At 39.3% G+C, this 15,382-nt stretch overlaps 1 protein-coding gene across 2 annotated transcripts in view; it reads right to left on the reverse strand.

Annotated features, from left to right (window-relative positions):
* The window catches only part of rhobtb1 (Rho related BTB domain containing 1), a 33,602-nt gene extending 18,631 nt beyond the window's left edge, over positions 1–14,971 (reverse strand). Inside the window, exons 1-5 of one of the 2 annotated variants that reach the window (XM_055176484.2) lie at positions 14,639–14,971; positions 9,112–9,307; positions 8,875–8,978; positions 1,664–1,849; positions 542–1,500 (exon numbers count right to left, since the gene is read on the reverse strand). In XM_055176484.2, the coding sequence (XP_055032459.1) occupies positions 542–1,500; positions 1,664–1,849; positions 8,875–8,978; positions 9,112–9,291 (1,429 nt within the window). In that variant the 5' untranslated portion in view covers positions 9,292–9,307; positions 14,639–14,971. Of the gene's footprint in view, positions 1–541; positions 1,501–1,663; positions 1,850–2,443; positions 2,496–8,874; positions 8,979–9,111; positions 9,308–14,638 lie in introns of those variants that run through there. The other variant, XM_055176485.2, reaches the window with a different exon arrangement.
* Between the last annotated feature and the right edge of the window lie 411 nt (positions 14,972–15,382).

Raw genomic sequence — 15,382 nt, forward strand, 5'->3', positions numbered from 1 at the left:
TACTCACTTCATTTGCGCGTGAAAGCCATGCGTGAAATTCTAGTCATTCGAGACATTCACACAGAAATTTGCATCATAGGAGGGGCTCCTGCGACTCTGCTAGCTTCCTGTAATCATGTCACTACTAGACCAAGCTCCTGATTGGTTAACACAGCGCGAATATCCGCCATAGTTCAGATTTTTCAACTTGCACGTTTCCCGTGACAACACTCAATTCGCCTGTAACGCGCCGTGCCTTCCGCGCCATTCGTACTTACTGCGCCTCATGATGCCTATTCGCATCTTTGCATTGACTTAACATGTAAATCACTCGCACTTGCCGCCTCTTCCACGTCTGGTGTAAATGCACCATTTGACCTTCAGCTGCATTGCTGTTATACAATCGGTCTTGCAGCCTCATAGGTCGCAGCCTTCGTTTGGGACACAGCCTATGAGTAGCTGTCAACACTATGAACTAGCACAAACACATTTCTAAAAGCTAGCAGATGTAAGGATAATTTTATATATTTAATATAGGAAAAAAATGGGGTTTGCCCAGTACCTGTAAAATTATTCTTGGCGAGACACTCTTTGATTCGGTTGGCCTTTCTCACATGGAACGCCTTTGTGATCTCCTGATTCATGAAGCCTTCGTTGTTCATGATGTTCTCCACCATCATCCTAAGGTCAAAGACCTCCAGCATCTCTGCAATTTGGGCAATCTTCATCAGGTCTTTCTCCTTCTCATCCAGCTCACCGGTGTAGAGGAAGCGCAGGACAGCACTGAAGGGTCCATGCTGGATAGAATGATCCATCTTCACCACGGTCATAAGCGCCGGTGAACCCGTGACTGGATTGATCACGCTCTCTTTGTGGATGCTGTAGAAAGCCTTGCACCAGGAGGCCAAGGACACCCTGGTGCATCGGTGCATCCCACTAAAACTCCTCATCTTGAGGGTACCGTCACTTTTCGATGTCCTGAGCGAGCACGGCGAAAGGTTGGGCAGAACTGCCACGTCCTCTTCCGTGTCCAGACTGAGGGTGCGCATCAGCTGATCCCGTCTGTGACACTCAGTTACCACCAAGCGCTGGGACTCATCTGAGAAGTCCATTTGAAATAGGTCGAAGAATTTGGAAGAAGAGGTTGACAGGTAGATCCTATGAGCAAATAAGTGGATGTGTTCCTGAATGACGAACATAACATCGGCACACAGAGGAGTCTCCAGCAGCTGTCTCGGGCCATCACGGTTTTTGGCTGAGCACTCTGGGATCTTAATGAGCGGTGGAGGGGCTTTGGGGGGCAGAAACGGCGCCTGCAGCAGTGGCTTCTGGACCTTCCTCAGGTGAGACTTCCAAAATTGCAGGTGACGTCGGGAGATGAGGGCTGCTCGGATGGCGTTATCAAAGATATCCTTGATGCCAAACTGATCAAACACGCTTGTCTCGTAATACGGGATTCCAAGCTCTTTGGCTACCTCTCTTCCACTCTCCGGAGGCAAAATATCTCCAGGTTTTATGGGCCTGTAAGAAAAAAGATCAATTAAAAATGTACCCTAACATGGTTAGTACAAACACAGCATCTGAAGACGATGGGACAGATATTAGTAGAGGCATGCATCTGACATCCGCTTTAATCCAAAGTGACTTTTTATCAGTATGTGTACCTTGAGTTTCAAATCAGTACCTTGATAATGGTCGCCTGGCTCGATTGACTGCCTCCAGGTCAGCGTAGCGCAAGTCCAGCTGGCAACCGACCAAGATGACAGGCGTACGTGGACAAAAGTGCTTGATTTCCATGTACCACATGGTTTTAACGTGATGTAGAGAGTTTGGATTGGCGATGGAAAAGCAGAGGACCACAACATCGGACCTTCTGGTGTAAAAAGTAAGAAGTATATCAAATAACGGACCGAATAAGGCCAACACAACACAAGACACCACGTAACACCCATGCTAACAGAATTCAAAGCCAAGAGTGTCGTACAGTGCTAAGCGGTATCCATAGCAACACCTTTATTGGTTGGTTGCGGGACATGCAAAAGAAGAACCTGCAATCTCAATGCCGTCCTGACATTGACCAGTTAACAGCACTCAAACAGATTGCCTTCGGTTTACATACAGGCCCCTCTTAGACAGACTTATTACCAACATTTCATTGGCAATGCTTTTTTTGGCTTCTTCTCTGAGAACCAGAACATACATGATCAACAAAACAAAAAAAACAAAAGCATGAAGTAGATGGCATGCAGACATTCTGGCATACCTTCCTGGTAAGTACAAAGTCTGTCCTGAGGAGGGGAAGGGGTCAACACCCGTCACCACACAAGAAAAGTTAATAATGTACCATCACTCGTTTGCCATCGTCCACAAAAGGAATCGTGCATTACTTGCTGACCAGGCAAGCAAAGGTCACAGCTACCACACCAACCAGTGCAGATAATAATGGAGATGCTTGAAAACTTACAGCGTCTCTCTTATGATTGACAGGCTTGCATAAAGATCATACAGTAGGCGCCCTACAAACAAAAAGAGGCAAAAAAAGAAAGCTACATAATAATTTGCCTTTTTAGTCAGAATAACATCTTGGGAACAGTCTTGGGAACAACATTACAACCAATATCTCTTCTAACAATGAAAACATAAGTCTAATACAGAGGTCTGATATCACGCTGCTTTTGTGGGATGTGAGGTCAAGGATATCTTAACACTTTGATATGGAACGACGATGTCTGAAACCAAACATCTCTGGTCAAAATGGGGCTTTTGGCAGATTATTCAAATCCTGAGCTCTATACACAAGCCTGTTTGATCCAAAGCCAGAATCAATGCACTTCTGGTAAAACATTCAGTATTTACTTTGGGTTAAGAATGTCTCGGGGGCAACACAGAAATAATTCACCCTCCCGATAACTTGACAACTGTGATTAACCGATCCTGGATATGAGAGCAAAGTGCGATATTATAACAGCAATTGACTTTATTAACCTGGGATTAAAACCTTCAGCGTGTCATTAATTAACAGACTAACAGCAGTTATTGGTAAAGCTGCTACATGCATGCAAAGGTTCTTCATCCTTCTTCAGAAAAATCACACAGGTTCATTTCAATGTTCTCATTGCAGGTTGTATTTTCTCACAATGTCAGGTAGTCACGCAGATTTATGACTTGCTGCTTCACAACATTGTTTCTCTTTGTTTATCACTTAATGAGACGATAACTGTCAGCTCAAGCTGGGTGGTGAAATTATCTACAAAATGCTGGGTTATTTCAGCCCAGTCTCACGAAATTTCGTGATATGGTCACGTAACTTTTTGATTATTTTTTTTTCGTGATATTGTCACAAATTTCCGCTTTTTTCGTGATCGTATCACGAATTTCTGTTTACGTGTCATTGTCATATATTGGTTACTCAACTGTTTTGTCCTATTTTCTTACCGTTGTTGCTTCGGTTTAGGGTTAGATTTACATAAAATGACATCCTTACTAGTGATGCACGGGTCAGCGTTTTTTCCAACCCGCGGGTCCCGCTTTTATGAAACATGCCCCGCAATACTGTCTCTAATTTTACAACCTGCACCGCCCCGCACCCTTGACCATTAAAATAGACATACTAGGCATTTGTAATGTAAATAAAAAGAGGCTTTATTTCACCCTAAAAATGCTTGGAAACAGCCATTAGATTACATCGCCCTGTAAACTGGCAACAACATACGCAAATGAACCATAGAAACCAGCATGGTCATATTAAAACAGAGATAGGATAATGATAAATATTTTCAACATTTACAAAGCAGCGTTTGTTTTATCTATTCACAAATTCCCTATCTTAATTTCTCTGCAGATCGTCTTTCATCTTTTATTTCTCTGTTTGTTTTGTTGTTGTGCCTGGCAGTGGGAGCTACTTGGCGCTTCCTTGACGTGACGCCAAAGGTTTGGGGATATCAAGTTACGTTGCGCAAGTTACGTTGCCACGCAGGCCTACGTAATTTACCCTTATCAAAGAACCTAATAAAATATAAAAATATATATTCCCAAATATGCTACAAGGAATTAGACGCAACATGCCTGTTTTTTATTTTGTTTTAATGACCCGCCCCAACCCGCCCCGCATTAAAGTTACAATTTCTTTACCCGCCCCAACCCAACGAGACTACCCGCGCATCACTAATCCTTACCAAAACCCAACTCTACCCCTAACGGCAGGCGACAATGGTTTAAAAATCAGAAAAAATAAAAAAACAGAAAAAATTGTATAAACCAATACTTAAAGTGACATCCTAACGCAAACACCAAATCTAACCCTAAACCAAAATGACAATAGTTTGAAAATAGGAAAAAGCAGTTAACTCTTTCCCCGCCAGCGTTTTAAAAAAAATTTGCCAGCCAGCGCCAGCATTTTTCATGATTTTCACAAAAGTTTAATGCCTTCCAGAAAATGTTCTTCTTTAAATATATAAACAAACAATATATCAGATGAAAGAACAGACCCTCTGCTTTCAAACAAAAAACCTGTTTCATCCTACCTTTATTAGTTCTCTTGTAATCACCTCTCAGACATGGGTAGGTTTCTTCAAAAACACCCAATTTTGAGCAAAAAGCTGAGATAATTCAATTTTTGCGAAAGACTTTTGATAGAGATCAGATGCAGAGCAATCTTTAAAACATACACAGAGTTCTTTCTCTTTCACGTGAGGTGCTACTTCCGGGTTGTATAAGTTGCGGAAGTGATAATAGCGGTATTGCGGAAAGACGGAAAATCTCGTCATTGGCGGGGAAGCGTTTTCTCTTAATTGACGAGATATCTCGTCAATGGCGGCGAAACAGTTAAGTAACCAATACGTGACAAATGCCACCCAAACAGAAATTCGTGATACGATCACAAAAAAACGCGGAAATTTGTGACAATATCATGAAAAAAGAATAAAAAAAGTTAAAGGAATAGTCTACTCATTTTCAATATTAAAATATGTTATTACCTTAACTAAGAATTGTTGATACATCCCTCTATCATCTGTGTGCGTGCACGTAAGCGCTGGAGCGCGCTGCGACGCTTCGATAGCATTTAGCTTAGCCCCATTCATTCAATGGTACCATTTAGAGATAAAGTTAGAAGTGACCAAACACATCAACGTTTTTCCTATTTAAGACGAGTAGTTATACGAGCAAGTTTGGTGGTACAAAATAAAACGTAGCGCTTTTCTAAGCGGATTTAAAAGAGGAACTATATTTTATGGCGTAATAGCACTTTTGGGAGTACTTCGACTCGGCGCAGTAACACCCTCCCTCTCCCATTATGAGAGTGAGAAGGGGAGCGGACTTTTCAGGCGAGTCGAAGTACTCCCAAAAGTGCTATTACGCCATAAAATATAGTTCCTCTTTTAAATCCGCTTAGAAAAGCGCTACGTTTTATTGAATGAATGGGGCTAAGCTAAATGCTATCGAAGCGTCGCAGCGCGCTCCAGCGCTTACGTGCACGCACACAGATGATAGAGGGATGTATCAACAGTTCTTAGTTAAGGTAATAACATATTTTAATATTGAAAATGAGTAGACTATTCCTTTAAGTGACTATATCACAAAATTTCATTTGAGTCAAAAAGGGACAAGCCCAGCAGCTGGGTTGAAATTAACTCAGAGAATGTTTAAATTTAACCCAACAATAGGTTAAAACAACCCAGCATTTTGGATTAAAACTACCCAGCATGGGTTAAATTACAACCCAATGGGCTGGGGTCGACACTTTTTGAAGCAATGCTGGGTTGAAAATAAACCAGCATTTTTTAGAGTGTTTTGAGCATCATCTGCCATGTTTTTAAACAACCGGTTAAATGTTTATTTGATCAAACAATTGGTTGAAACAAGCATAGGTAAAATTACAACCTACCATGCTGGGTTGAGAGTTCGTCACTTTTGACCCAATGCTAGGCTAAAAATTATTTTTATAGTATAAGATACATCTTTTATCAACAGAACATAAACCTGTAAAGCTTTCAGACACACGTAATCCATTGAACCTGAATCAGAATGCATTACTGTCGAATGATCTGGTTTAAAGAGAACAGCAGACACTCAGAGGTTACTATAGGAGCTTTATGCTGCAGGTCTCAGTGCCTTTGATTTATTTTAAGGACACAATAACAAGTCAGGTGTCTCGTATTGGAACAGTCTACCGAGTTTGGATGGAGCGCAAATCAATCACTCAATCTTCTCTAATCTACATATGAAGAGTTTGGTTCCAAAAGGAGATAACTCCATTTTTAAAATGTCTCTCAAAACATGTTCATTATTATGTTATCATGTTTTTATTGTGTTTTATTGTGCTACTTAACTGTATTTTGTTTAGTTGTGAAGGCTTAAATCAAAACAAACCAAGTTATCTCGTTTTGGAACCAAACTCTTTATATGCAGACATCTTAAAATTATTCTTGATGTTTCTCGGTGGCAGGAATCAGGTCAGACACATGCCATTTAAAACACTAGCTTTAAAAGTTTTTTATTTTAATTTTTTTATGTAAAGAAATTTTAAAAAGAGGCATCAGTTCATACTCCCCTTACCATTTTCACTAATATTTGAACGTGATGAGACCTGTTTTACGTTGTTTATGTGACTTACAAACATTAACCCTTTTTTACAACATAGGGCCGGGCGACATGTTAAATATTAAATATTATCAAAATAAGATATCACATGGAAATGGGTGTGGGGCTACTTTAATCATTACACTAGCTCCGCCTCTAAAACTAATTCCATTTGTACAATAATACCAGGAAGGCGCATTAAAAAGTAAACATTGATTATTTTGCAACCACTAACCCAGTGGTTTCTTGAACTTGTGGCATGGCCCCGCCCCCCAAAGAAAACTCATGACAAAAAGCAATCTCAAAATGTAGTGCTGTTGATTTGATGTATGATTACACAGAATTCATAATAAATTAACGTAGTTCATAAAATGCCATAAAACTGGGCCCGCCCGCCATTTTAGCAACCACTGCACTAACCAGTAATAAGACCTATATTTCTTAGATTTATTAACAGTTAAGGGAAAATGCGCTAAAGGCCGAAGTGTGGTCCATTTTTTTATGCGTACAGTTCGCATGAAGCAATTTTTGTCATCAGAAGAGTAATGTACGCGTAAGTCGCGCCTGCAGGAGAATGTAGTATGTAGCCCAGGAGATGCATTGCATTTTTGCGGCAATACGCATGCGTTGAACGTCAGACATTTGCATACACGTAAAAGCAGAAAATACTCCGGGCTTAAGATTCATATTCAAACCAGCTGTAAATACTGTAAACACAAATGATAACTGATCTTAGTTATGTTATTGCTATAATATCCTTCACAAGCTGTTTTTCTAATTTGAAAATGACAGAAAGAAAAGGATAAGGATGAACAGAACGAGCTGTGATCGTGTGATGAAAGCAAATAAAGATCTCATTAACACAAAATGGCTATAAGTTAACATGACAGCACTTCGACGTCATGTTTACAAGCATTCAAATGCAAATCATTTAGTGTCTGATGTCAGAGGAAATGATGACAGTTAAAGGGATAGATCTTCCAAAAAATGAAAATATTCCCCCCAAAATACTGTACATACTTTATGTAAATACACTATAAAAAGCTGGGTTGTTTTCTTTCTTTCTTTCTTTATTCCTTACGCCATTCCAGCATCTATGGCTATATTCATGGCGAGAACTGGTTAATCCATACACAAGTTTATTTATACAAGTTAATCCAGACACAGGTTGGGGGAGGGACAATTTGGCATCTCAACTTGCATGTTTTTGGCCTGGTGAAGGAGACCCACGCTGACAAAGGGAGAACATGCAAACTCCACACAGAAAGGCCACCTGACCCAGCCGGGGCTGCTGGGTTGTTTTCAACACAGTATTGGGTCAAAAAGGGACAAACACAAAAAAAAATCAGATTTAACCCAACAAACCCAGCATTTTGGGTAGAAACAACCTAGCATAGCTTAGTGGTTCTCACTGGGGGCCCCTAAGATGGTGCCAGGGGGCCCCAGTTTAAGTTTGTGCCATTAAACCTAAAAAATAACAGTACTTACCAACAACACTACATTGTAAAATGTAATATGTTTTGTTTTTTTCAAAGTTTAATTTATTAAAGTTTTGGAATGCATTATGTCACAAATTTTCTTTAAGGGGGCCATGAAGGGATGCACCTTACACAAGGGGGGGGGGGGGGGGCAAACGCCGAAAACGTTTGAGAACCACTGGGTTAAATTACAATCCAATGAGTTGGGTTTTTCACTTTTGGCCCAACGCTTAGTTGAAAAGACCTCAGCATTTTTAGTGTGTACATAAAATACATATATAGTCTCTGCATTGTTCCAAACTATTTTTACATTTTTTTGTTGAGATACAAGATACAGAATGTTAACATTGCACTTTCTTGTCCTTTATCTTTTTGGTCATGCACATATACCAATATGATGTGTTCACACACAGAAATTAATGGATTTGGCATTATTAATGTCAGACTGGTGTCTTTATGCACCACATTAAAAACTGTGAATTTAAGATTTGAAATCTATGGTAGAGAGAATTTTTTTCCAAATAAATATTCATAATTAGTCTATTCCTTTACGAGCTCCACATGGCTTTACAAAACTTGCAATATTGAAAAAAAATTACCTTATTTTTTATCTATACAAGATTTATCTTTATTTTATGTGGATCTGACCACTATTTACTTTCACGGTCTAAAAACAGCAGCTTAGAGAAAATGTTAAACTTCTCCATTTGAGAATAATGAAAGTCTTCCAGGTTACATTTGACATGGCAGAGTATTACATAATTTTGGGAGAACTGTCCCTTTAAGTCCTACCTCACTACAACACAAGAAGTGGAAATGAAACAGTTTCTATTCGTACCTCCCGTAGGCGAAGCGTCTGTCTTTGTGATGGTCTCCAAAGGTGTCCCATAGCCGTAGGGACACGCTTACCTCATCCACAACATCTCTGGAACGTTCTAAAACCTGTGAGAAATCAAAGCATTTATTCTGTTTTAAAGTGACACGAGTCTATTATCTCTATTTCCTCCGCTAGCTAAAATTTTAATGGATCTGGCCAGAAGTAATGTCAGATAAACCTGACAAAAAGAAGATTTACCTCTTGACAGACTCTGTACTGGTCGATTGCCCAAACTGTAGGTACATGAGTGGCCAGCAGCTGGTATTGGGTAAGGGTGGTATTGCAGGCCCGGGCACATATAAGACGAGTCTTTCCTACAGCGTTATCCCCAACGACAACACACTTGATGGTCTCTACGTTGGGTCTTTCGTAGTCCATACTAAACTTGAGCACCCTACACAAGAGAAGTCTGGTCAGGATAAAATGGTTACTGTATACTGTAAAGGATTTTCATAAAGCAGCACACAGACACACTGACTAAAGGAGGTGTTTCATTACAGGTCTATTCAATCAGAAGCTACAGAGAGAAGTGACCTTGCTATCGGTCAGTGAAAGCTCAATATAATACAGGACGATTCATTTTTTTCACATTCCTTAAATAGTTGCTCTATATTATAGCTGCATCCTGGTCCTGCTGAGCTAGACAAAACCAAACCCATATGAGTTTCATTTCTGATCCTGCATAAACGTAAAGACATGTTCTTCTGCTTAATATTACTGTATGCTTGACTTTTCGTCTATTTGCACATCAAATATTACAAGATAGCCGCTAACATAGTGGATAACAATCTGTGGTGGAACAAACAGTATATGAATACTATTTCAAAGTCTGTTCTAAGTAGCAGTAATACTTTTTATTATCCCCTTGAGGAAATTTTGTTTCAGTGTGTTTCAACATGCGTTTCACATATAAAACAATGCAATAGTAAAAAAAATGAAGAAAAACACCTCATGTATGCATTTCACTGCTTAGATTTCCGCCCTATCTTTAAGAAACATTGGCATCCTAAATCTTTGACCTAAAGAAAAATCTTATACTCATCATGCAATGGGTGCATATAATCAAATGTAACTTTCATAGCCTTACTAAAGCATCTAGTATGATTTTTCTCAGCAAACTTTTGTTCGACTGTAGCATTTCCAAACCAGCAACGGATACAAAAGTTCAAAACACTTTTAATACAAGAATTATAAAACACTTTTAACAATGGAAAGCTTACATTAAAGGAAATCTTTTTTCAATGCCTGCACTTAATCATTGTATATTTTTAAGCAGATAAAAAATGAGAACTATATTGTATGGCGTAAGAGCACTTACACTGCAAATAATGACTTTCTTACTTAGTATTTTTGTCTTGTTTTCAGTAGAAATATCTAAAAATTCTTAAAGGGGCCATGGCATGAAACTCTGACATTTTCCATGTTTAAGTGCTATGATTGGGTCCCCAGATTTATTTGAAATCTTGTGCCATGGCCCCTTTAAATCAAGATGTATTTTCTTGATGAGCAAAGTGACCTAAGAAAATAATGACCTTTGCACCATTAACCCATGACCTTTGCATCCGCTAACACAATGCTCTGCCAAGTGAGCCACAGGAAAACTGTACCTGGCATCTGTGGCTAGTCTTTCATTTTTTTTTTTGCAAAAGTGGATTCGGACACGCCCTTGTAGACGTTGCGCTGTGCGCTTTAGACAATGCGCTTAGATCGTTAAAATAGAGCCCATAGTGTTGTAGTCAAGACCATCTAAACCGAGACCAAGTCATGATCAAGACCAAGACAGGCCGAGACCAAGACAAGACCAAGACTTTAAAGGGTCAAGACCGAGTCAAGACCAAGACAGACCGAGAACAAGTCAAGACCAAGACCAGTGCAAGTCACTGCATTAATACACTTATGATAAAATGGGGAATATGCATATGATTAGGCACTTCTTATCTGTGTGTGTGTGTGTGTGTGTGTGTGTGTGTGTGTGTGTGTGTGTGTGTGTGTGTGTGTGTGTGTGTGTGTGTGTGTGTGTGTGTGTGTGTGTGTGTGCGCCATCAGAGAAGTTGATAAGATAATCAAAGGCACTGCAGATATGTGGGAATTTATCTTTGTCTATAAGCAAATAAAAGTGAACAAACACTAAAGAGCTGAAATAAACTTATCCATTTATTCTGAACTGTCTTTCCATGGCTTGCCATCCACTTAACACAATGCAGGTGTTTTTAGTAATAAAATTCAAAAATTGTCATTGGAAAAACTTAAACAATGCTTAAACAATGCCAACATCATATGCCAAACCTAAATAAACTGCATAAAATGTATGATAAAAAATTAATTTGTGATGTGTGCCATCAGTTGTTGTCTTGACCGGTCTTGAAATACAATTCCAAGTCCTCTTTGTCTGAGACCGAGACGAGACCGAGTAAAAATGCGGTAGATTCCAAGACGAGACCAAGACCTTTAAAAAGTGGTTTCGAGAACTACAACACTAGTAACTAATGTAATGAGAATGTAATGAGAGGACAGGAAAGTACAAGATGGAGAAAGGGATACGGATTCGGCAAAGGACCTCGAGGCGAGATTCAAAATCGGTTCTGCACTATAAACAATTTCATTGGACGCAGGTGCGTTGCAGCCGTTATGCGGCTGGCCCGAAGTTAACTCATGTTAATCAGTGTGGCTAGTGGCTAAGTGAATCAAATACCTTGTCGAAAATAAAAAATGTTTATGTTTCCTAAAGACGAGTGGAGATGATGAGCATAGATCACCGCTGTGAAGAAAGGTTTGGCAGCCAGGCAAAACTTAAAGGATCTGTAGCTAACATTGTATACATTCATTTTACACAGCAACGTCATTTGCTCAGTTTAGTAGTTGATACGCATTACATACTGTATGATATCTAAACAAAGGTAATTTACTTGTCATTTATTTAGCTTGTTATTAGAAATAAACTACTCTACCCTACTGAAAAATCCAGCAAAGACCAGCATAAGCTGGTAGCTGGTTTTAGATGGTTTAAGGTGGCAGTAGCTGGTCTTAGCTGATCCTCCCAGCCTGGCAAAGCTGGTCAAGCTGGTCTTTCAGTCCGACCAGCTAAGTCCAGCTAGACCAGCTTAAAAAGTGACCAAAACACAGCTAGACCAGCTTGCTACACCAGCATTACCAGCTAAAACCAAGCTGGGAGACCAGCAAAAACCAGCTCACCAGCTTATGCTGGTCTTCGCTGGATTTTTCAGTAGGGTAAAAAGAATAGATCAAGATACTTGTGCAAAAGAACAATGTTTTGGCTTCCATTCACCAAGACGTGGGATGACAGAGAGAATGGATCACCGGTGTGTGGAGTTGGCAGCCAGGCAAGATTTTAAGGATATGTAGATAACATTGTATACCAGCGGCGGCCGGTGACTTCTTTTTCCGAGGGCGCTCGATGCGAAGTTCGTCACAACATGTATGTAGCCCATCATGTGTGTGATTCGTCATTTCAAAATATGTGTTCGGAGTGTCATGTGTGTTGCTCGTGTTATTAAAATATGTGTTTGTTGCGTCATGTGAACCATGTGCATCAAGTGTTTTGTCAAAATAAGTGCCTGATGCAGATGCATGTATGGGTTTATGATAAAAGAGACGCTCGCGTTTGCCAGATACTCACATAATCTCATGCGTAATCAGAGTTTACTGTTAAGGGAGTGTCTTGCGTGTATTTGTTGAACGTGAGCGTCTCTTTATCATAAACGGTTTTGACGCGTGTGCAGCAGGCACTTATTTTGACAAAACACGTGATGAACATGGCTCACATGACGCAACAAACACATATTTTAAAAACACGAGCAACACACATGACACTCCGAACACTTATTTTGAATTTGCGCCCCTCAGATGAGCAGTCACAAGCCGCCACTGTTGTATACTGTACATTCATTTTACACAGTAACATTAGCTAAGTATAATGGTTAATATGCTTTAGCCGTGATTTAAACTAAGGTAATTTACTGGTTATTTATTTAGATTTAGTTTTCAAAATCAATCTCATTGTTAAAGTGCACCTATTTCATTGCTAAAAAACAATGTTATTTTGTGTATATAGTATAAAACAATGTATTTGCGTGGTTTTTGATTAAAAAAAAAAAAAAATTCACAAACCGTACATTTTTGTAGCTTCAGATATCATGCCTTCCTGAAACGCACGGATTTTGTACAAAACTCATCGATTTGAAAAGCGCTGTGTCCCTGATACACCAACTAATCTGTACGTTGTGATTGGCCTGAATACCTCTGACGTCAGCAGGAAATGAGACGCTCCTTACCATGTTTGAAAGATTCGCTCACAATGCAATACTAACAGGAGTTAAATTACAGGCTGTGAGACCAAAGCGGGAGGAATTATGATAATGTCGGTCATGTCCACGTCAACAGGCCCAGGAAGTACACTGTTGCCTACAATCCGTGTGTTTGATGAAGTCCAATAAAAGAGATTTGCGTTGGAGACAATAACTCGCGTCATCGTTTACTTTGGCCAGCTCTTTGCCAGTAACTTACTGTAAATTTAAATTTATGATATTTACTGGCAAAAGTTTGTTCAAAGTTAAATGAACATTAAACATTAACAAGTCTTTATCTTTGAATAAAACTAAAATAAGCCATCAAACACAGTGGCGGCCAAAGAAAATATGTGTTCGGGGTGTCATGGGAATGTGCATTGCGTGTCATTACAAAATACGTGCCTGCTGCATACGTGTCGAAAGGGTTAATGATAAAAGAGACGCTCACAAGACACTTACTTAACACTACTGATGAGATTAAGTGAGTATCTAGCAAATGCGATCATCTATTTCATCATAAACCCTTATAAAGCGTCTGTAGAAAAGAAGGAAAAAGCTTAAATAATTTCTTATTTTAATAATATGCAATATTTTAAAACACTATTTTCTTTCAAAGTTAAAAATAAATCATTTTCAAGGTGGGGTGTAAAAAGAGCATTTACTGCAGTAAAAATTTTTTATACACATTAAGACTTTTTATACTGACAGTTTCCTAACATTTAAATCCTTTGTGTGAATGAAATACCGGTGTAAATCACACGCTTTCTACATAATGACACCACTTCATTCATTTATTCATGTACCTCCATTCACACACCACAGCTGTATCTTTAAAAAGCACATGCTCTTTGTACAACAAAATTATATCCATCGTGCAATAGTGTAATCTCTTTATATAGAATAATAGATTTACAATTTAAGTTTAATACATTGCAATCAAAATCAATAGGGTTTTCTGGAATCAGATCTTAAGCTGTGTATAGGAACCTATCAGAAAATACATAAAGAGCATAAAGTCTGACGTCAAATCCAGTGAAGTGTCTATAGCACTCAAGTCTGAACTTGCAAAGGCAACTAACTACAGCTCCCAAGAGACAGAGACATGACAATGCACATGAGCACTGAATGAGGAGGACAAAAAACTACACTCATACTCACTGAGAGATACCGTGTAGCTAATTTATATAAAATAAGGCTTTAGCATATCTGACAAAACATTGTTGTGCAAAACATGCAAACAGCAAGACGCATTTTACCCCAAATGTAATGCATTTAATACAGCTGTGTAATTCTAGACATTGTTTTATAACCAATGACATTCAAACATGACTGAAAACCAACAACATCATTGTCTGCTTTTAATAAGTAGCCTACAGCTGTCATGTAAGGTGTTTGGTATACATGCATAGCACACCTACCGTGCCTATAGGATGCGCGCGCGTATGTTTATGTTGCAGAAATCAGTCAGTTGAGTTACTGCAGCCTGCCGATGTTATTAATGGTAAATATTGCTCGTCGCTAGCTGGGATAGCGCTGCAAAAGCATCTCTTGATCCGTATAACGTCCACGGCTGTGACAGAAACTTCTTTTCTATTGATCTCCGAGCGCATATATCGATGATGTGCGGCGTGTGTGTGCTGATCGCGAGAGAATCATCATTCGTCCGTCGCGAGTCAGCTTCCATTGTGACGTCAGTGAGCCGCTGCTATTTATAGCGCGCGCGTACGGTTTCATTCAGGAAAACAAGCCTCGTCAGATCAGAGCAGTCAGCCAGCCGCCCTTTTCCCCAAAAACCCATTCAACTCCTCGGTCTTGTGGCTCAGCGGGTAGAGAAGTGCGATAGCGGAGCAAAGGTTGAGGATTCGAATACACAGAAGTCATTTTGGAAAAGCATGGCAAATGTACACACGAGTAAAGCACTGTAAGCAGCAAGTACAGTATCTTAATCTGTCTTCTCACTTCACGTGACTGTATATGAAGATATCGATAACACTTTCTGAAGCCCATTTGTATAATGAATTATAGCTCCCTTTATAATTGTTTATAGGTAATTATTTCCATTCTATAAATTTATTTATAAAGACACCACAACACCTATACACCATTATAAGAACAGTTATAGTTACATTTATAATATTTTTATTATTGCTTATAAGTGATGC

This window comes from Misgurnus anguillicaudatus, chromosome 4 (genome assembly GCF_027580225.2).
Source record: "Misgurnus anguillicaudatus chromosome 4, ASM2758022v2, whole genome shotgun sequence".
Lineage (NCBI taxonomy): Eukaryota > Metazoa > Chordata > Actinopteri > Cypriniformes > Cobitidae > Misgurnus > Misgurnus anguillicaudatus.